Below are 22374 nucleotides of genomic sequence, written 5' to 3'. Positions count from 1 at the left end.
GACCGCCTCACTTAACCCGTATTTAGGCTTCAGTGAAAATACGTCCAGGTTAGTTCACCATCCCCAGGGAGGCTGGCAAGCCAGCCATCCCGGACTAGATGCAGACCTACTCCCAACCGCTCCCGCCCAACTGGTCTCACTGAAGTTACCTCTGAGTGAGTATGCTGTCTAGATGCAGGATGTAAATGGGACCCCAATGACTCTGTGGTAGGGAAGGCACAGAGAGGAATTTGAATAGTGCACCCTGGAGGGTTTTGTCAATCATTAGTATTTATTGAGCGCCCAGGTGTATAGTTTCTTGTCCTCAAAGAGCTCAAATTTGTTGTGGTGAAGATACCTCAGTAAGCAGAATATGAGAATGTGTATTTGTCAAGAGGGAGTTCTTCTCTAGTTAACACACCTTTTCATGGGGGTGTTTCTTTTTTTTGCTTAATCTTAGAAAGTATTTTGACCAATAATTGCATATGACACAAAATTCCTAAGGTGCCAAAGGGTATCACCCCCATTCCCCAATAACCTGGGTTTTTCTGAGACAAACTATTTCCAGCTTAGGCGTCCTCCCAAAGATATTCTTTGCATTCTCGTGTAATACATATTATACACCTGCATGTGATACCACACATAATCTCCACAGAAGTATTTCAGGGCAGGGGGATGATTCCATAGATACATTTAGCCAGAACCCCAATGACCTCTGCTATGGCAAACGATGAAAAGAGTATCCCTGTATGTATAGCATTTCATATACGTTTGTAACCAAATCCACAGGACAAATACCCGAAAGCACAACTGTCAGGTCAAATTGACCTCTGTATGAGGTCTGTCAACTGATACCACAGCGCTTTTGGACGACCAATTTCTCCACATCCTTGGGAAGTGTTTACCAAACTTAGTTTGCATTCCCCTATGGTTTTGAATGCATCTCATGTTTTGTAGCCATTTCTTTTTGCTTCTCTAGAAATACACCCTCTGCCTATTTTTCTATTGGCCCTGTCTTGACTGACAAGTTCTAAAAGTTAAGGAAATTAACTCTTATATTGTTGCGGACTTCCTCATTCCACTTGGCCCTTTTTGCCTTACAATTTTTTAATGTAGTTTATCCCCCCCCACCTATGGTAACTATTATTTTTAAATCTCATGTTTCCTTCTAGTACTCTTATGGTTTCACTTTCTTCCATTTAAATTTCTCAGCTGCCTGGAATTTTGCTGTAATAAATGAAGTAGGAATCCAATTTCATTTTTTTCCCAATGACTATGTTTCCTCAAAACTTTCATTCTTCTTGAGAAAGAAAGTAATTGTATCCTCTGAGGTATCAATTCTGGGACATGATAAAGGAGAATAAAAGTAAGAGTCTTGGCTGAGTAGGGAGGGCTTGAGGGGTCAGGCCTTCAAGCCTTCTTACCATCCTCCAAAATACTGCTTTCTGGGGAGAAAAAATAGCATTTGTCTGAAACAAGACATTTGACTTTGCTCATGGTCTGTCCTACGGTCAAAGATGTGTCAAATTATGTTCAAGGAGTCATGAAGTTGAGCCAGTAGGGCTCACGCAAGGCAACAGAAAAAGTGACTTGCGTAGCCTTCAATCACTAGGCTCAATTTACCTCTGGACGGCAGAGGGGCCTTGAAAGCTACACTGAAGAGCACAGACTGATTTATCATGCTGGACCTAGGACAGTAAAGAACAAATGAGGGGAAAGAATCCACAGGGTGTGAATAGCTTTTTCCCTCCATAATTTCTCAAGTCTTACAAGCACTTTCTCTTCAAGATTTTTATTTATTGAGGATTAGCCCATTATCTTTCCCTAAGGTCTTAGGCTCTAACGGAAACATTAACACTGCAAGTAAATAGGCAGGGATTTCAGTAAATGCTAGGTAGGCTTATTTCCGAGCTCCTTGTAGTAGAAAAGCTGAGGGCTTTAGACTGTGCTAAGCAAGAGCTAAATACCAGGTATGAACAGAGCAGTCCCCAGAGGCCTACTCACAAGCCATTTCTACCCCACAGACCCCAGTTCAGTCAGCAGAGCCAGCTGTAGAAGCATGGCTTCTAGAGTCAGGCTTCAGAGTCTACATAGGAATTCCAGGTCTGTCACTGTGCCAGCTTTGCAGCCCTTGGATACGCTACTACTTCACCTGTGCTTTAGAATCCCCATCATAAAATGGGGGTATTACCTATCTTACAGCATTTTGGTGAGGACTGGTAATACATGCAAAGTGACCAGAACATTTCCATTACACAGTAAGCCCTACGTGCTTTTATTATTTCTACCTAGTATTCAATTTAATATGACTAAGTCCTTTGGCCAGGAAGAATTTATGAAAATGGATTATATAAGTCATAAAAACAAAGAGGTCAAACAAACAAACAAAAAACAAAGAGGTCAGTGGAAGCTCCAGTAGCCAAAAGGAAGGAAAGTGAAGAAACCAAAGGCTAGCCCCATACCTAGCATCCGGCAACCCAGAGTCATTACTTAAGTTTTTCCCCCTTGATAAAAACAAAGCACAACATGAGGTTAATCCTGTTTCTGCTAGCAGGAAAATAAACCAGTAAGCCAGTATAGACAGGAACCAAACACTGGCGGAGGGCAGAGAAGAGTAATTTCAGGTTAAGTTAGGGAGGATTATCAAAGTTACACAATATAATACAAAAAACGTTCTATGGTCTGTAGGACAAATGTCAAGCTGTAGCACGTATTGGGTGTTGCTCTTCACACAACCACAGATGGCAACACCCATGGTTTGGACAGGTTCCTCCTGTTCTTTGGGTGCTGAAGGCAAAGTGGTGCTTCTTTAAAGCGTTACAGTATCATTCCCTATGAACCCCAGAGGAGCCTTCCTGATCAGCATCTACTGAGAAGTGTAAAAACACCTCTTCGAGAAGGCGAAGGCACTAATGACCTCATTCTCATCTCCCTTCCTCCCCAATAAATCTTCTGCCTCCCCCCTCTGCCAGGATGCAGAGATATAACCCAAGGTTGAAAAACACAGAACACTGTCTCAAATGACTTAGATTTAATCATCGGAAGCGAACTAAATGGAAAGCTTACAATGGAAAAGAATGACATGTCAGTGCCTTTTGCAAACCGAACTGGGACAGAAAGGGACTGGGGCTGCCCCTCAACCTGATCCCTTCCAAACAAAGACATCCAGTGTCCCTGGCGGTCTGGCACAGGGAGGGGGAGGCTTCGCTGGCTCCGTGCGCCCTGCCCATCACTCACTCCTGGCCAGCCTCAGGAGCCCCACCTTGCCGGACCTGGTCATCACCCTTCTTTTTGTGGCCTGATACGATGTCATCAATCCGCAGGAGCAGAACTGCCGTCTAGGAGAAAAACAGTCCCAAAAAGGTCAGCAGAGAAGGGAAGGACACTTGTTTTCTTTCAGACATACCATGGGGCTCCTCCTACACCATCGCCACTTTATCTGAAACCGCCCTTTCAGAGCCTCCGTGTAAAATGCAGTTCTCCATCAGCAAGAGGCGCAGCTCGCATTGTGCAGCAGTGCTTCCACAGGAGCTCAGAGAAAGCCAAGTACGGGGATGGGATTCCTTGGCAGCTGCTCGTCTTCATACGCCCTCCCTTCGAAACTGGACCAAACACGCCAGTTTCTGATTACACGGAAACCAACAGCAGGGCTTATGTTTTGGGGGCCTTACCTCCACTGCTGTCTTATATGTTTGCAGTTTCACGGCCAGTGGCTCCCAGATGCCCAGTTCTTTCATGTCCACCAAAGTACCTGTTTCGCCATTTACACCCCAGGTCTCACAGTTCTCCTGGGTGTGCTTGGCCTGTGGTTGGAACATAAATAAAGGGAAAAGTATTAGGAAGAAGTATGCTGGCAGGGAAAATTAAGAAACTAAACCAAATATACTGGGTTGATAAAGGAACAGATAGGAAATAGCAATGGCAGAAAACAAGTTAGTAATTAAGAGAAGAGAACCTGAATAGACGGTTGTGAACTACCCTCTTAGGTGAAACACAACTTTCCCCTACCTCGCCAAGAGAACAGCATGGAAAGGAACTCACCCGAAGGGAAGTAAGAAGGCGGATGGTGCTGGCCCCACAGTTCTGGATAAGGGTACGAGGAATGACTTCTAGGGCCTGGGCCACAGCCCGGTATGGCCACTGCTCCACACCAGTCATGGCCTTGGATTTCTCTGTCAAGGCATGGGCCACAGCCATCTCGGAGGCCCCACCGCCTGGTACCAGCTGAGGGTCCAGGAGAACGTTGCGGCACACTCGCATGGCATCCTGGAGGTTCCGTTCTACTTCCTTGGGCAAACACACACAGTATGAAGCCAAAGCCTGGTGACTCAGGAACAAACCAGGGCACCAAAGAACAGCCTGACTGCGGAGTTCAGTAAACCACCCAGGAAGGCAACTAAGAAAGGTCCCTGACACCCCTTTTGGGCAGGGCAGATGCTATTTACCTTGGAAAAACACATCAACCACAACTGCTGGGGGGCTCAAAGGAGAAGGAAGCGATGGGCTCGTCTGTTAGGCCTGACAGAGTTCTACCCTACTTTGACTCGTCCTAGCTGTGTCCTCTAGGAGGCTGCATGATGTAGTGGAAACTCCTATGTACTATTTCTGTACCTTTTGGTAAATTACTTAACCCAAGAGAAAAAAAGTAATATATACAATTTCAACTTAAAGAATAAGGAAGCACTGGTGGCTGGGGATGGAGAAATGAGTCATTTCTCAACGAGTACAGTATCTCAGTTTTGTAAGATGACAGAGTTCTCAAGATTTGTTGCACAAGAATGTGGATATATTTAACATTGAACTGTACACTTAAAAATGGTTAAAAGGGCAAATTTTACGTTTTGAACCACAATTTCAAAAAAAATGTTTTAAAGGAAGAAGGAAAGACATTTTGGTCACACATTGAAATTAAATAGCTACAAAGGGACAAAAGGATGATGTAAGCCCTCTGGGAAACTCTCAAGAAATGGAATGACCTAGTTCATTCAGTCACACCTCCATGGCTGACTCACCGAGAGAATCTCTTTGCTGGCCCCACGGAGGAGAATGGTGCAGGCCTTGGGGTCTCTGCACTCAGTGATGAATGTAAAGTACTCATCTCCAATTTTCTTGATTTCCAACAGGCCTGCTCCTGTTCCAACATCATCTTCTCTCAGTTCCTCTGGTCGGCTGACTATTCGGGCTCCACAGGCTCTGTTGATTTGGGGGATGGGTGGGAGGAAACAGAGGAGCCAGCTTGTTTCAGGTACTTTTACTCATCTTCCTAGGTCCTAGAGTCTACGGCTGGGGACAAGGACAAAAGGATATACTACAAACATTTCTACATAAACCCGAGGTCTGGGCTGCCTGTGAAATGGATTTTCAAACACAGGTGAAGTTTCCTTAAAATAATAGGAGTTTATAAATAGAAGTGTGATAACCTAGGGCAACTACTATAACCAAATACAGTTTAATTCAAAGGATATTTTGTGGATATTAGAATTTAGACAATTGAGTTCCTATGCATATCTAACACACACTTAGCACATAATGGTCGTTTCTAGATATAATCTGTTCTACTGACCAAGAACATCTCACGGCCAATAGTAGACTGTACTAAAGATGATGCAAAGGTCCAGAAAGGAGTAAAGTGATTTCAGTACGTAAGTATATCTTACCCAATTTCAAGGACCATAGGATTAGTATCTTGTTTGTCACTTTCCCCCCATTTGTGCAGATGTAGAGTGAACTGTGTTTGCACATATATGTCCAGAGCCATTTCAGAGCAAGCAGAAGGCAATAATCAGTTTGGAATCTACACTATATTAGGTGGTGCTGGCGGAGACGTTATCTTTTTCTTTGTTATAAATTAGTATTAAAAACGGATGGTACCTGAGCATAGACAACACAGAAGCAGTGAATGAAATCTGAAGTTACATTAACAGCAGATTCAATCAAGGAAACTGATGGTTCTGCTACATTCTTAGTTAGTTAAAAGACTACTTTGTAATGGAAGTTAGTGATCATAGTGTCTAATCACAAGCTGTTCACTACTGGTTAAGGGCAACATAGAAGAGACACAGTAAATAGTTGTTGGGAGTGGACAGAGGACTTCTAAAGAGGGCAGAGAGCTAAACCTGAGTTATTTCCGCCTGTAGCTGATTTAGCTGACTGTATGCTGTATTAGACCTTTTGAGGTAATGATGACCGCAGTATGAAGCCACAAAAAGGAAAATACATCCGAAGGAAGAATCTTAATTTTACCTGGCCTACTCACCTAGCAATGCGATTATTGTCTGTCTTCCGGACTCTGCGGATGGCTGTGATATTGGCCCGCATGAGGTAGTGCTGAGCTAAATCTGTAAACCCAAGAGTGTAAGTGTCAAGCTGGAAGCCAGGATTCCTGGGTTCTGAACTGTTTTTATGCTCTATATACCCTTAACTAACATGTTTCTTATGTTCAGTCTAGGCCAACATGGAGGAAAAAAATTACCTACCCTCTTCTACCTCAACAGGTGGAAAGCTGGAGCCCTACCTGAGATGCCCTTTTCTGTGATGACTACATCGGGCTTCAGATGGATGATGTCCTCACAGAGCTGCTGGATGCACTCTTCTTCCATCTGGAGGATTCGGGTGAAGTCTTCCTCTCGTGTGATCTCAATGTCAGTCTGTGTGATGAAAAGTCACTGATTTAAATATCTTGGACTGGTGAAATTCTTCAGACTCATCTCATCTATGACACTCCTTCCACCTAGTCCTCATACACCCCAGAAAGTAAGTTAGAATACCTTTAAAGTCATGACCCCTACACCTCTTTAAGCCAATTTAGCTCTAGCAATCTAGCTCCTTCATTTAATTACACATCAACTAGAACTCAGAACCACAGGCCATCAGTAGGAAGTTTGGCTTATGGTCTTTGATCACTCAATTTAATGTTACTTCTCTCCTATCAGTGTGCCTGATAATTCTGGGTCTTAATTCTTTCCATCAAATATACTGATCCCAATCCTTATGTAATACACTATAATTACTGTTTTATCCATGGGCAATAGAGCCTTGTGAGCCCTCCTGTCCTCTGGAAATTCTTTAGCATTTGAAAGCTAAATGAAGCACTTCTCTATGTTCTACTGATGCATTAGGAAAGACAGCATAGCAGTGTGGAATTGAAGCCAAAGAGAACTGGGTTCAAATCCTCATTTGTCCAATACTGGCTGTGTTCCTCAAGCAAACAGCCTAACTCCTCTGAGCTTTAGGCCTCTCACCTGTAAAACGGAAGCCACTATCAACTGTTTTAAAGGTTGGCTGTACAATCAAATTATACGTAAAGGCCGGTAACTGACACAGAGAAGGCATGTAATAAACATAATCTTTCATTTCCCCAGTCCATATTAATAGTCAGATTCTCCTATCAACTTTAAGGAAATGGGCCAGGAGCCTTACCTGGCTTTCTCCTTTCTTGTATTCCAGGGAAGAATCAAGCAGCACAATGCGAGGGTTCTTGATATAGCGTCGCATTCGTGGATGGGTCACATCCTTGTTAATCATTACTCCACGTAAGACACACGAGTCTTCAATGATGCCCCCAGGTATCTGAGCAAAAGATCCACTTAATTCACAACCAGGAGAAGACATTTTCTCAACTCACTTCCCTGACATTCCATCTTCCCAAATGACCACTATTTCTGGTTTCTAAAATTTGTTTCTTCTATAAACATCAAAAACAAAGTTGCAATCACATTTTTTCCCTTTCGGAAGCACACCAATCTTGGACCAGGACACCCAAGCTCAGCTGAGACTCACAGAAATTCAGTGATGAAGACTTAAATGGGCTCAGATCTCTCACTTCCTGAATTTTAGACTTGGGGCGCCATCTACTGGCCACATGCTAGTAATGTTACTTTTTTTGGGTATCAATCTACAATTACATGAGGAACATTATGTTTACTAGACTCCCCCCATCACTAAGTCTTCCTGCACATACCCCATTACTAGTAAGGCTACTTTTGACCTTTATGAGATGGAGAAAGCTTCCTGTGACTTATTAGCATGATTACTGTACAGCCCCTCTTTCTATCCTGACCAAGCGGCTGACAGGTACACAAATGCATAAAGCTGAAGACACCAACAAGCCTTTCCCAGCCCCTGTAAACCCTGTGTAGGGACAAGAGTGAAGATAACAGTTATTTTAGACTACTTCCTGGGTATCCTCTTTTTCCAGTTTTTGTTTTCCAGGCAGCAAATACTGTAGTTCTTCCTTGTTCTAACTATAAAAATATCCTGCTCTGATTTAAGCCTATTTCCTCCACAAGTGTGGTGATTCATACTAGGAAATAACTTGTCTCCCAAGTACACACAAGCAGTTTACCTTTTCCACCCTTGCATATTTCTTGATGTCAATCTCCTTCCGACCATTCTCCTCAAACTGTACAGTTTTGACAGCATCCAGGGCAATGTTGCAAGCCAAAGAGGACCATCTACTGATTGCTTTGGTAGTAATGGAGCTGTTGATGATGTTCAGCATTATATCTCGGTTACTGGTGTCAACAGGAGTACTAAAGAAAAGAAAAACAGGTAATATGCTTAGCAGAGACTTGGATATTTAAGTCCTTCCTCTGTATCTCAGTGATTGTAGTGGGCCAACAGGCAGAACTAGAGCAGTCTGTTCCTTTGCAGGAAACTAAGAGTAAAAATCAAGAAGTAATCTTGTCCATCCCTCTGGCTTTCAGGAAGATTACAACCAACCCATCCCTGGAAGGGGTCTCAAATCCCTGAGTGATCTGTTCCCATCGGACCACTGTCCACACAGACAGTAAAATAATGTTCTTTACCTCTGCTTTAACCAAATAAACTTTTCAATTTTTACAAGTTGGGTGAAGACACATTGTCTTTGAAACCTTATTCCGTAATAGTCACACATTTCTATATTCATTACCCTATTAGCACTTAGCACATATATACATGTATGTATACACCGACTGCAAGTTCTTCAATTACTACATGGGCTTCAAACACCATTCAGTGCCACTCCTTTAAATTTTAATGGAAAACTGCTAGTTACTATCCTTTACAGCACTTGATATTAGAGCAATGACTGAATTAGTTATCATCACACATGATATGGTATGATATTTTAATATTAAGTCCTGAATAATTACTATTATCTCTTTATTCCCACCACTAGAATATAAATTTTTGGAAGTCAGATCGATTTTACTCACTACACACATCCACGGCCAGATCGAGCATGGAAACTAGCAGATGGCACGTAACCAAAATATATTTTGAAGAACTGAACCTATCTCCTTGTTTTTGCTTTGTGTCTGTTACCATTTTCTGAAATTTCTATTTTCTTTATCCTCTTCATTTTGCTCTCCTGTTTCTCCCAACCAGACACAGTGTGAGATAAGCCCACCCTTCCTTCACCACCTAAGAACAGATCCGTCTTTCAGGCCTCCCATGTCCGATGCGGCCCATCTTCGGTGCCCCGTACCTGATTCTCTTAAGAGTGCTGATCATATCATCCAGTGCCCTCCGGTAAGCACTGATCACCACTGTTGGGTGCATCTGCTGCTCTAGGAAGTGCTCAGCCACAGACAGCATCTCTCCCGCTGAAAAAGGATGCAAATGCCGCAATGTTTTGGAAAGTACCTGGTTAGCAAGGCAACTTCATTATACTACTAAAAATACCCTATCTTTTTCCTTAAAAGATTCTCCTCAAAAATACGCCACTTAGCTGTTAATGCTATTTCACAAATTTTCCACTTTGTACAAGCCAATCCATAAACAAAATATCTTCGTTATAGTTCAACTATAAACTTAGTTTAATGTATTAAACTAATATAATTAGTTTAAATATAGTTCACTTATTCTCTTGATCTTCAACTATTTACCACTTTTCTAAACAAAAGGAAAAGCTTTTTCCAAAGACGCTAAAACAGAAAAAACACCGACTTGTTTTTTCTTGTTTCAACACCTAGGATACCATCAAACTGCTGGTATTAAAACAAAAACACACGCAAAACTTTATACCTGGAAGAATACCCACAAAAACACACAAAATTTATCCTCTGGATGATGGATTATTTGTAAAATGGCCCTTCTTCTAAAATTGGTCTTTACTTTCTAAATTATACATACAAATAATTTAAAAAATATATGTACACACAAGCTTGTTTCTTTCAAAGATTAGAGAGAGAAATGTGTAATTTTTTGGGTCAAAAAAAGCCTTTTACCAAATTTATTGTACTACCTGCCACTGACAGCTAGTAGTTTTTGTAATTTTCAATCCTTAAAAGAACTGGATTTAAAGACATGATTAGTTGGTGGTGACCCAAGCAAATTTCTACCCAACTCACCTCAAAATGCAGTACAAAGGCATTCTAAAAATAATTGAGAATGTCACTTTTTAAGAAGTTCATGTTAGTAATTTTGTTGTAAGGTTTATTTTAGGCATGGGGGCCAACACTATAAACCGGCATCTCTTATTTTAAAATAGTTCTTTTTACACTTCCTAACAATGTGTTGCTGCCGTCAGATTTTTTTAAATGAATACTTCTACTGTAAAAATTTTACCAGGAACTTAAAATTTATACAATTACAAGCAATATGTTGCCAAGTTTTTAGAACTGATTCTTTGTGATCCTACAGGAAGCAGAAAAATTAAATAATTCAAGCATGTACAGTCAAGACTCACTTTCAAGATTCTGTCTTCATCAATTTGACTACTTGATAAAATTTATTTTTAACCCCAAAATCAGTATTTGTGGCACTTTCATGGTGCAGAAGTGAAAAATTTGAGTTGCCTAACTGCATACATTCCCAGGTTAGGTCAAACAGGGTAACACTCTGCCTTATTTCAGCTCTAGTATTCGTGAACATGCATCCTTTAAGTAGTATATTTAGTTTTTCACATTTCTGTGCATTTTGCTGGTGATTTCACTGTTTAAAATGGCCCCCAAGTGTGGTGCTAAAGTGTTGTCTAATTTTCCAAAGTGCAAGGCTGTGGGGTGCCTTTCAGAGAAAACAACACATTAGATAAGCTTCATTCAGGCAGTTATAGTGCTACTGGCCATGAGTTCAATGTCAATGAATCAATGTATATTAAGCAAGGTGTTGAAAACAGAACAGAAAACATGTAAAATATATTTATCAGTTGATGAATACATGAACAGAGGCTACAAGAAGCTAGCCCTGTATTACCCCCAGACGTGATGGTTTAATATTTGCTAATTCAGTATTTATGGTCACTTTATAGAATGTATTTTACCCAACCAGATTTGCACAGTTCATCCTATGCTATGAATGTTTTATGCTATCTGGACAGAGTACATAGAAAGATAGCAACAGTTATTTAAATATTTGTAATTAGTGGATTGGTAACAATTTCCTTTTTAAAGTATGACACAGATGTGATTTCTAGCAAAAAATCTTCACATTTCAATCCAAATTTCCTTAATAACATTTCTGTTCTCTTACCAAGAATAATTACTGATGTGGTCCCATCTCCAACCTCTTCATCCTGTGTCCGGCTAATTTCAATCATGGACTTGGCTGCTGGATGCTGGACTTGAATCTGAGAAGAAAGATGCAGACTGCTACTGAAACACTACAAAGACCTCTTAACCCATTCTGGCTTGGCTCCAACTCTTAAGCTTCTTGCTTCCATACCTACTCTCTTTCCTTTATTGCTTTACCATAGTTTGAAAGATGAAAAGCATCCCCCAAAACATAAACATAAACCACCTTACCTTTTCAAGTCCCTTTCTTCTTGGGGAAAAATGAATCATGCCAACTGAGCCATTCAAGTTTCTTGACAGAATAGTACCTTTTAGATTATTTACTGGGAGTACTATTGTTGTGGTTGAATTGTCTTCTCCAAAAGGACATGTTGGAGTCAGATTCTTGGAAACAGGGCTTTTGCAGATGTTATCAAGCTGATGACGCATGGAACATTAGGGTAGGCCCTAAATCCAACCACTAGCTGTCTTTATGAGACACACAGGAAAATGCCATATTGACGGTTGAGAAGGATACCAAGTTTTTAGGCCAAGGAATGCAAAGAGCTGCAGTCAGCCATCAGAAGCTAAAAGAGGCAAAGGGTTCTTCCCAAGAGCCTTTAGGAGCGTGACCCTGCTGACACCCTGATTTCGTACTTTTAGCCTCCAGTAGGAGAATCAATTTCTGTTGTTTAAAGCTGCCCAGTTGGTGGTTATCTGTTACAGCAGCCCTAAGATGATTCGTTCATCATTTACATGTGTCCTTCTTTAGGGTCCTTTATAAAAATTGTCGGAAAACAAAATAAAGTCATACCTCTCGAAGAATGGCATTGCCATCATTGGTCATCACAATTCCTCCCATCGGGTCCAAAAGCATCTACCACAAAAACAACAGTTACATGTAAGTGTTCCAGATAACAGAAAGGGAAAATCTCTAGTGAAAAAGTTTCAGCGAGAGATAAGCCCACCTTCATCATGGACTTCGGACCCAAACACGTTCGGATAATATCTGCAATAGTCTAAGAGAGAGAAAATATAAATTGTGTAAGCAAAACCCAGAGGACAGTATGTGTCTTAGGGAAGAAGGAAAGGGCATGAGTAATCCACAGAGCCAGTGTTTTAGTGACATCTCTGAAGAAGGGCTGGCAACCACTATACATATAGCTTGCCATGTGGCTGGATTCTGTTCATTGGGAATGCTTCTAGGGTAGATGTAGAAATAACTGACTTTACACAGAGAAAAGGTGACATGCCTCCCAGGGCTTCAGTGTCCCAAGTGTCGAGATAACTGGAAGTCCATGCCTTAATGTATCTTTATCTTTACAGTGGTCTCCACATTATGCTAAATTAATCAAATCTAGCACTATTTCGTTCTTTCACTCAAAAGAAACTTACTCAACACCTAACTAGGATCTATAGTGGGTACTAGGAATACAAAAGGGAATATAATCCTTCCCCTCAAGTAACTTAGCCAAGTATAGGAGATTAAATACATTACAAAACAATATACAGCAACAGAATTACATACAGTATGAGACGACTATTAATTAGGCCTAACTCAGAGAGGACATGCTCCTTCCTACCGTCAGGGAAATGTCCTGAAACAAGGCAAGTCAACTTCTCCTCTGCCTGACTATACACAAATACAAATACAGGGAAGGCAGCTGGAGGCAAATTAGTATAACTTCAACTGCTTAAAACAGAAGCTTACCTTGGCGGCATTGATGTTTCCAGACTGAACTTTTCTTCCAGATTCACGCTTTGTGTTCTGGCCTAAAACACATAAAACAAAAGGCAATAGCCCAGGACTGCTCCATTGTTTATAAACTATTTATCTCCTGACCTTTGAAAATAGACACACAGGTTTCATGGGTATACACATAGATCAAAGCTTATCAAACTATACACTTTAAATATGCATTAGAGAAAATAACACATTAGATAAGCTTCATTCAGGCAGTTATAGTGCTACTGGCCATGAGTTCAATGTTAATGAATCAATGTATATTAAGCCATCTTACTATATGTTAATTATACCTTAAAAAACTGGCTGAAAATAACCATACATGGTTGTGGCCTCTTCTTTACTTCAACCCTGATACATTAAACACTTCACAATGCTTCAACTTTGGAATCTTGCTCATCATATTCCCTCTAACCAAACATTCATGTATTTATAACAAGGATTCATAACCTGAGATCCATGAACAGGCCTCAGGGGGTTAGTGAACTCCCTGAAATTAAGAAGAAAATGAGAAATACTGCGTTTTGTTTGGGCAGAGGGTCTATAGCTATTGCCAGACTGTCAAAGGGCTAGTGACCTTAAAAAAGCACCACTGCTTTACATAAAAAGAGTTTGGAGGTTCCTATTTTCCTAGTTGGATGGTGGAATCATACTCTCAGTCCTAGCATAAATATTGACAATGCCCCACACTGTGCTGTGGAATGAGAATACACTCTCAAAAGTGTCCCAGTTTGCAGGACATAGTTTCCCCAGGCTTGGATATAGTTAAGTATGCTTTAGTGGGAACCCCCAGCAAGGGCTGTATAATAATAGGGAGCTTAACTGCTTTTAGCCACTAATGCCAGAATTAACGCAAACCTGAAAAGGGTTTCACAATGAAGGCACCACTCACCCCAGGATCCTCTCAATGGAGACAAGCCAGTGGTTATAATGAAACCAACATAATTGTTATTTCTCTCCAGATTACAAATTCTCTACAGTTGAAATCTGTAAAATTTTCAATCCAGTCTCATCAAATCTAAACACAATTCTCAGGATTTAGATTCCTATTTAAGGCAACGTTAACTAAAATCCTGCATGGTCCTTCTGAAAGGATTCAGAAATAGGGCTTTTTCTGGGTTAAGTGGTTTTTTTCTGAAAATAGTTATTTTTCAGAGAAAATGGGCAAAATCCCAGAAAAGAATTTTGAATGCAGAAGATGATAAGGAGGGAAAATGACAAGCAGAGCATCTTAGGTGGTCTTGCAGATGGGGTACAGAATACAGGATAAAGGCAAGACAATGGAGGTGGTACTCATTGTCAGAAAGAAATTTGGGATGTCCCCAAAGGGTAAAGAGAACCAGTCCAGAAATTCGGGAAAACTAAGTTGGCTAGTAGGGAAGATTACAATGCAGAGACACACACAGGGAATTATTACATCTAAGAGAGACTAAGGAGGAAAGTAGGGTCAGTTCAGGAACCGGGGTTGCCAAAGGGAAATTAAGAGGATTGTTACTGAAAGTTTACCAACTGTCCTCATTTAATCGTCTTAATTCTACGAGGAAATACCGTTAATTCCAATAATAAAGATGGAAACGCTTAAATCAAGCAATTCGGCTGAGGCCACACCACAACTAAGGGATGGGCCAAAGTTCATAAAGCCAGGCCAAACTAAAAGCCATTATTCCCTCAAGCTACATGCAAGGGAGCAGCAACGGTAGGGGGGTGGGAGGGAGGGCCGCTGAGTGGGAAGCTTCCGGAGGTGAAAGACAGCCAAGACAAGGGGCTCAGAGAAATTAAGATCAGTTTGTTTTTCTGAAAATTGGAGAGGATTTTAAGGGAAAGAGGAAAGCAGCAGAGGGGCTTCCGAAATGAACGATGACTGGAAAGCTCAGCGGCCGGACCAAGGAAGGACTGGGCTGGGGCAACACTGAAAAGCGTGGAGGGAAGGAGGCAAAAAGGGGGCCCCTTCCCCAGCTCCCCTACAACTCACTGAGCACGAGCACGGGACGATGGCCCATCATGGCGGCGCGATGCAGAGCCGAGTACCCGGCAAAGGGGCAACCGGCAGAACCTTCTGGAGTGAGAGAACCACAGAGAAACGCAGAAAACGCTGCCTCTCCAGGGCTTACAGCCCAACCCGCTAGTCTTCGGTTTGCCGCCAATCACTGCACTCACCTCATTGACCGGCTCGAAAACAGGCCAATTGACACCACTAGCCCCGCCCCCTACGAAGAAGAGTCCGGTAAGTTAGATAGAGAGAGCGCGACGAAGGCAAAGGGAGGACATTGCGCTTGCGCAGTAGGGTGGCCGCTCCCGGCCGCGTGCGGCGCGACCCTCAGCGCATGCGCTGAGGGTGGGGCAGATGGGCGGCCCGCCACTGCGCATGTGTTTTAAGCACAGGGGTGGGTGCTGGAATTGAGGTTTTGGGTTAACGCCGCAGGTGAGGTCATCAAACTGTCTTGTAGCTCGGCTCCTTTCGGGCCGTGCAGGTCACGAGCGGTGTGACAGTTTCCATTGTTAAGTTCCAGCCTTAGCAACGGGGAGAAAGGGAGGAGCGAGATTTCAACTGGCAGTTGAGGGAAAACGTGCGGGTTTGAGGCGGGTTGAAATGGGAGTCGCAGCAATCTTTGCCTTCCGGGTGCGCTGGAAGTTAGAGTTTATTGCCTCTGGACCCGCTGCTGTGCAGGGACCTTTCTTAAGCAGATGCTTTCTACTGAGGCGATGAGCGGTACCGGAGGGTGTTGGCTTACTTTTTCCCCAAGTTGCCATCTAAAACACTTTCTCATGGGTTCCCCTTTGCTTGGAGATTCTCTTCAACACACCCATTCGTGCCCCCCTCATTCACTCAGCTGCTGGTCGATTACAGATGATGGGGAGCCAGAGTTTTTAAATTACCTCAGACAGAAGGGCTGATACTGCAAAAATTAGACGTGGAGAGAACACAGAGTAATTGCCTATTTGTAGGAGACTCTTAAGGTTTGAATTTGGTTAAATTACTGTTCAGAAAAAGAAGAAGCAATAATAATAGAAGCATCTGTATTATTCAGCCATAAGAAGAAAACAAATCCTACCATTTGCAACAACATGGATGAAGCTAGAGGGTATTATGCTCGGTGGAATAAGCCAGGCAGAGAAAGACAAGTATCAAATGATTTCACTCATCTGTGGAGCATAAGAACAAAGCAAAAACTGAAGGAACAAAACAGCAGCAGACTCACAGAACCCAAGAATGGAGCAACAGTTACCAAAGGAAAAGGGACTTGGGGAGGGTGAGTGGGAAGGGAGAGAGAAGGGGAATAAGGGCATTACAATTAGAACACATAACGGGGGTGGGGACACGGGGAAGGCAGTGTAGCACAGAGAAGACAAGTAGTGACTCTATAGCATCTTACTACACTGATGGACAGTGACTTGTAATGGGGTATGTGGTGGGGACTTGATAATGGGGGGAATCTAGTAACCACAATGTTGCTCATGTGATTGTATATTAATGAGACCAAAAAAATAAAAGCAGAAAAAAAATAGTAATAGAAGCATCTGTTTTCAAACTGGTGAAGGGGCCGTGAAAGCTCGAACAATTCAACAACCGTAGAAGAGTACACCCTTTCACACTTTTTCCTACCCAAACTGGAATAGCCTGACTCTGCTGGAGAAAACGTAGGAATTTGTCAGTAGTAAAATAATTACTGTTCAATACAGTGATATAAGCATGGGTTGTTGATTGCGTGATTCTCTTTGATTCTTTCCCAGGCACCATTACTTGTTCGTGTTCAGATGCAGCAGCACACTAGTCATCCTAAGAAAAAAAGGAGTGTGCCGGAAGCTCTGCTTCCCCTCCCTTCAAAGCCAGACCTCCTTAACCACTCAGCGCTTGGGAAAATGATTCTAGTTGTACTTTTTACCATTACTGGGTTAATTGGAAAGTATTTGTATTTGTTGTGCTTTTCCCATTAAAAGGGAACATTGCTGTATTCCCACTGTCTAGAACTGGATCTGTTAAATAATAGATGCTCAATAATTGTGTGTTGAATGAATATATTATTCTTCCTTTGTATCTCATATTAATACTTAGAAGAAGACTTTGTGTACAGGGATCCCAGAGATACGGTGTTGACTGGAGGGAACGGATATGCTCCGTTTGAATGGGACAGTTACACAGGTAGCCAAGGAAATGTATGAGGTCATCTGACTCCAGAGTCTACCCATTTAACTGTAGGTGGAGTAGATTGCTTTATTGAGAGGCCTACTATGTCATTGCTTAGACATAAGTGAACTAGCTCTTTTCATAGAGTATATTGTGCAGTGGTAAAGAGCATGACTTTGGAGCCTACAGGCCTGGATTTAATTCCTGCACTGCCACATATTAATTGTGGAATTTCAAGCAAATTTCCTAACAAGCTTTCACAAAAGCTGTTCACTTCGTAAGGTCATTATGAGAAATATGTAAGAATGTATGTAAAGCACCTTTTATTATTTATTCTTCCTTTTGCTGCTTTCCAGCTTCATCCTCTATTACTGTCTAGACAGAAATATGGTTCCTTTAGTATGGATTGTGCATATTTTTCAAACCTTACAACCCAGTGGAAAATGCATGCTCGTATACCTAGGAAGGGCTCAAAGTGGAAGTACATTTGTGTAGAAGTCAACAAATTTTTCAAATGGTGAGAAGAATTTTGAGTCCTGAGTTTCAGCCTTAATCTCCTTGCCATTCTGCATGAGCCATCAAATGACTGGTGACTGGGGAGCAGGAGGAGGAGGTGGATAACCTACAGCAAGACGTGGAAAGTCCACAAACCCAGTGCAAAGAAACGGATTTCCCTCATCAAGAGTGACAGACAGGGAATAAGACAGATTTCAGTCTTCATAGACGCAGGGACTGTCCAGGCAGCAAGCAGCTCAGCCTGGCACCCATGTCTGAGCACTTCCTCCTCCAGGCAGGTCCTTCATCTGTTGCACTCTGAGTAAAGGACAGGAGGAAGACATCTTCTTTCACACAACCAACTTGTCACTCCTCTGCCTCCAGGCTTGTTTTCCATGAAGAGGCCCTGTCTGTATCTTCATTCTTCAAGTTCCAGCTGAGACAGGATCATTTCCATGGAACACATTCCCCAGATGTACAGACTAGGTTAGGTGCTCTTACAGCATTTACAGAGTGTAATTATGTGTGTGTGTTTGATCACTTACTGCCTACACTGCAATACTGTCAGTTCCATGAGAGTAACAACCATATCTATCCAGCTCACTGTGGTGTCCTCAGTGGCTGACACATTGCAGGCACTTAGCTGTTTCTTATATTTATAAATGAATGAATGAATTCAGATTTTCTATCCTTTTTTAATCTCCTGTGACAGTGAATTATGGACTCCCTACTGTCCTAAACTCTTTAATTCTTTCACGGTCCCAGCTCTTTTGCCTTTCCTTCCATCCATTGCTCTTCTGTCCGCTTTGCTACATCCTTTTCATCCCAAGGAGGAGTTCCCCAAAAGTCCAGTTTCCTTCTCAGTTCTTTGTAACTTTGGGTAGCTCATTTATTTTGCAGCTTCTTCATCACCTCTTTGCGACTGGCCTGGTGGTCTGACCTTTCACCTCAGCTCAGTACCATCCCTCTGGCTGCCTTTCTAGACTTTTTTTGCCATTTGGAATGCTTCATCGCAACTCAGATTCAATTTGTCCAAAATGTGATTTATGTTAACGTGACAGTACTCCAACTCAGACTCCCTTGAGTATAAAAGAAAATTCAGAGGCTTGGGTAGTTGGAAGAATGCTGAGAGGGTCACAGAATAGGAAGAGCTGTGTAAACCAGGACCTCAGGCACTGGACTGGGGATTCAGTGCCTCCATGTATCTGTTTGTCTATCTGTCTCTCTCCTACACTCTCTTGGCTCTAATCTCTTGCTTGTATCTGTTTCCCAAGGCATGTTGTCCAAGTTCAGTATTTTTCATTTGCCCCAAGTTTACATCTTTCCAGCAGAGCAAATCAGAAGAAAGCAAGCTTCATTGATACAGAATCCATACTCTCTATCCAGAGAATGACTCTGGCCCAACTTGCCTCCTGTACTTACCGCTGGAATGAATCACAGCCGCCAAAGGGAACAGGATACCATGATTGGCCTCTGTTGGGTCACATGCCTTTTCCTGTTGGCGAGCACGGTCCAATGCAGCCCCACCAGTGTGGCCTGGAATCTGGGGAATGAATAGTTTCCCAGAAGAAAGGTTGCCCAGTAGACAACTTAGTATGTCCTGTAGGATTCATTATCTCCCTATAAGTCAATTTTTCTATTTCTGCCAAAAGTAATCTATTTTCCCATTTAAGAACTTCTTCCATGCCCAACCCATTTTAATACCTATAGATTAATTAAAATACAATTTTGATCCTATTCTCTAATCCTGAAAGGCTCACTGGCTTCCCACTCTCCCCACCCCTGATTCTCCCACCTGGTTCACCCCAGTACCCCAAGGCTCCACGTCATTCCAGTGATAGTCTTGCTTCCTTGCCTTTGTTCTTACTATCTTTTTTCTCCCACTTGAAATATCTTTTTCCATTCATCAAAAGCTTCCTGTTTTCAAGGTTCAGCAAATAGCCTCCATCTACCTGGAGTTTTCTCTGACTATTGTGCCCATATTGATCTCTTCCTCCTTTTCAAAGCATTCATTTTTACATTTAAGCACATTGTATAACTAAAGATAAGAGGCCTTATTTTTTACCCCAGACCAACAGACTCACTGTTTATGTCCTTGTGTTGTTTTGTCACCATTTCATCCGTGTTGGATTTGTCTCCATCATTAGCTTTTAAGCACCTAGGGAGCCTTGTCTTAGAGATCTTGTGTATCTAGCACAGTAGTAAGCATATGGCACAAACCATAAGAACTTGTAAATTGTAAGCAAATTCGATGTTAGTGAATCCCATCCTGCTTGGTTTCCCTTAGTCCCACTATGGTTTCTTTTTTGTTCATTTTATGTTAAGTTTCTTTGAGGCTATTTGGGGCAGGGCCTTGGCACCTGCTTTCATAGACTGAATGCAGAGATCTAATTAGAAAGGGCGTCCCTTGTTGGAATAAGCTCTGATTAGTTGCTCTCTGATTATGTTCCAGCCAAAGAGAAAGGAACCCTCCCCCAGCCTTATTAATCTTCAAATAAGTTCCCCACCAGCCATTTTCCTGAACATATAGACAACAAAGGTGCCCTCAGGTAAGGATGCAGGGAGGGTTTCCCAAATAGACTCATGAGGGGGTGGGGGAGAGGGAGCTGCATGGAGGAGGTGGCCGGAATTTTCTCCTATTGATCTGGTGCCCATTCTGGGGCAAGGCATCTCTAGATTTTTCACTGGTAGCTTGTTGATTCTTCCATCTTCTGATTTTATTTTCCGCCCGATCCTACCAATTTGTATAGATTCCTTAACACCTTATTAACCCCTCTCTAGACTAGGGAGGACTAAAAAGAAAATTTTATTGCTTGCTATTCATGGTAGTTAAAAGTGGCCAGGGAAGGAAATAGTAACTATTAGCTCTGTTTCTTTGAATTTCAGTTACTCATCCTCCCATGGGGAAATCAGTGGGTACTTAGCATACCTGTGGGGAGCTTAACACTAGACAGTCATGATCCCCATTTTTTGAGGACTTCAGGGTTTAACAAAGAAGTGAACACCAACAAATACATGAACAATGAATAACCAGCAAGGTTACCTAAGAGCTGGCTGCATAGAATTCAGTTGGAAACATAAGATAAAAAATTGATCTGATGCAACAAGACTGGTTGAAGTTTGATAACAGGAAGAACTTCATGTCACTGCTAATGAGACACTATGTCAGGTCAGAGAAGAAGCCTGAGACATCCTGAGCACTTGAAAGGGAAGTTAGGCCTCGCTCCCAGACCATTTCGTCCACTCATCAATTATTTGCTGAATACTTAGGTGCCAGGCCCTCTTGTAGGTGCTGGGGATACAACAGTAAAGAAATCAGGCAAAATCCCCTGCCTTTCTGGAGCTTACAATCTACAGGGGGAGCTTAGACAACAATTAAGTAATACAAAATATGATTGTAAACACCATGAGAGAAATAAAGTGAGGAAGAAGGGTAACAAATTCCAGTGATTGGTTTCAAATTAAAATAGGGTGGCCAAGTGGGCTTCACTGAGAAGGTGACAGCTGAGCAAAGGTGTATCTGGGTTGAGTCGTGCTCGAGATAAGAGGAGTCATCTCATGCGAGCCCTCCCCTGCTCAGTTCAGTTACAAAATCTCTCTTTCGTCCACTTTGCACCTCCATTGCTCTTCCCTCAGGAGTTGACCACAAGCCCAAGGAATGTCTGAGACTCCTAGAATGTGTGTATGCCAGTCTCCAGCTTCACATCCAGCTTGCCTAACAACAGATGGCTCTTGTGGAAAATTTGCAAGCATCCATGACACAACTGTCTCCTGGGAGGGGAAGCAAGAACTCTTTCTCTTCTCTCCCAGCCTTATCCTGCAATCTGTTGTTAAGTCACTTGCCCCAGTTCAGTAAATAAATTGTGGAATAAAGTTATCGTGTACGTTTTTTCCTCCTTTCTTGCCAGCAAACCATCGGTGGAATCTGGGCATGTATGTTCTACACATAGTTGCTTGGCTCACAAGTTCACAGTAAGTGCCCATTGAGTACGAAGCACTGTGCAAGGCACTTGGGGATACAGAAGAGACAGGTTTGGGGGATTTACTCTCTAACAAGGCAAATAAGACAGATAATTCATTGCAAAATTTAGTGATACTCTAAGGGAGAAAGGAGGTTGTGAGATAAAGGTTACTAGGATACACTGGACCAGTCTTGGAACCTTGCTGGAAGAAGTGGCCTTATGATGCCACCTGGTAAAGGGGCAGGATTGGGTGGCATAGACAGATGAAGTAAGGCCCCTTCACGTCATTTGGGAAGCTTAGACAAAGACGTAAAGGTAGGAGATTAAGTCATCAGAAATGAGAAGAGTTTTTTCCAAAAATATTGGATGTGAAGTAGAATGTAGAGCAGCCAAAACAGACAGGGCAGCTTTCCCTGGTGAATTGTTCTGATAACAACCATTAGAAGCTCTGGTTTTATTTGAAGCACTGGACAGCCATTGGATGCTCTCAAATAACAGTGAGACACACATAAGACAGTAGAAATGCCATGGGAAGACCACGTTGGAGGGGGAGGGAGAATGGAAGTTGAGACACATCCGTAAGTTAATATTAGT

At 42.2% G+C, this 22374-nt stretch overlaps 2 protein-coding genes and 2 long non-coding RNA genes across 4 annotated transcripts; 3 read left to right on the top strand and 1 right to left on the bottom strand.

The window, feature by feature from the left end:
• The first annotated feature begins 5 nt into the window (after positions 1-5).
• Positions 6-6602, top strand: LOC140845917 (uncharacterized). Its single transcript, XR_012124835.1, has 3 exons — positions 6-155; positions 5247-5350; positions 6474-6602. It is a non-coding gene; the product is annotated as an uncharacterized lncRNA (long non-coding RNA).
• Positions 2996-15330, bottom strand: CCT3 (chaperonin containing TCP1 subunit 3). Its single transcript, XM_017639744.3, has 14 exons — positions 15170-15330; positions 13165-13226; positions 12422-12472; positions 12268-12330; positions 11434-11530; positions 9449-9566; positions 8324-8510; positions 7399-7548; positions 6494-6626; positions 6236-6317; positions 4992-5172; positions 4021-4266; positions 3651-3782; positions 2996-3317 (listed from the first exon to the last, which is right to left on the bottom strand). The coding sequence occupies exons 1-14, from the start codon at positions 15198-15200 to the stop codon at positions 3213-3215; spliced, it is 1638 nt and encodes a 545-aa protein (XP_017495233.1). The 5' UTR covers positions 15201-15330; the 3' UTR covers positions 2996-3212.
• LOC118972122 (uncharacterized) lies at positions 15283-17150 on the top strand. Its single transcript, XR_005060942.2, has 2 exons — positions 15283-15421; positions 16930-17150. It is a non-coding gene; the product is annotated as an uncharacterized lncRNA (long non-coding RNA).
• Positions 17151-20183: 3033 nt separating this feature from the next.
• On the top strand, positions 20184-21674 carry TSACC (TSSK6 activating cochaperone). The gene is given in 2 exon segments (XM_017639711.3): positions 20184-20367; positions 21469-21674. Coding segments are annotated over 2 exon segments (312 nt in total). The 5' UTR covers positions 20184-20261.
• Positions 21675-22374: the final 700 nt, after the last annotated feature.

This window comes from Manis javanica, chromosome 14 (genome assembly GCF_040802235.1).
Source record: "Manis javanica isolate MJ-LG chromosome 14, MJ_LKY, whole genome shotgun sequence".
Classification (NCBI taxonomy): domain Eukaryota; kingdom Metazoa; phylum Chordata; class Mammalia; order Pholidota; family Manidae; genus Manis; species Manis javanica.
Note: the sequence above shows the minus strand (reverse complement) of the source record. Positions and strands in the feature narration are given on the sequence as shown.

Excerpts from the sequence above, each read along its gene's own strand:
- CCT3 (XM_017639744.3), bottom strand. The coding sequence starts at position 15,200 with ATGATGGGCCATCGTCCCGTGCTCGTGCTCA. Across the intron at positions 13,227-15,169 it reads TCGTCCCGTGCTCGTGCTCA|GCCAGAACACAAAGCGTGAA; the intron begins GTGAGTTGTAGG and ends TATGTGTTTTAG. Across the intron at positions 4,267-4,991 it reads CCAGCAAAGAGATTCTCTCG|GAAGTAGAACGGAACCTCCA; the intron begins GTGAGTCAGCCA and ends TGTTTGCCCAAG.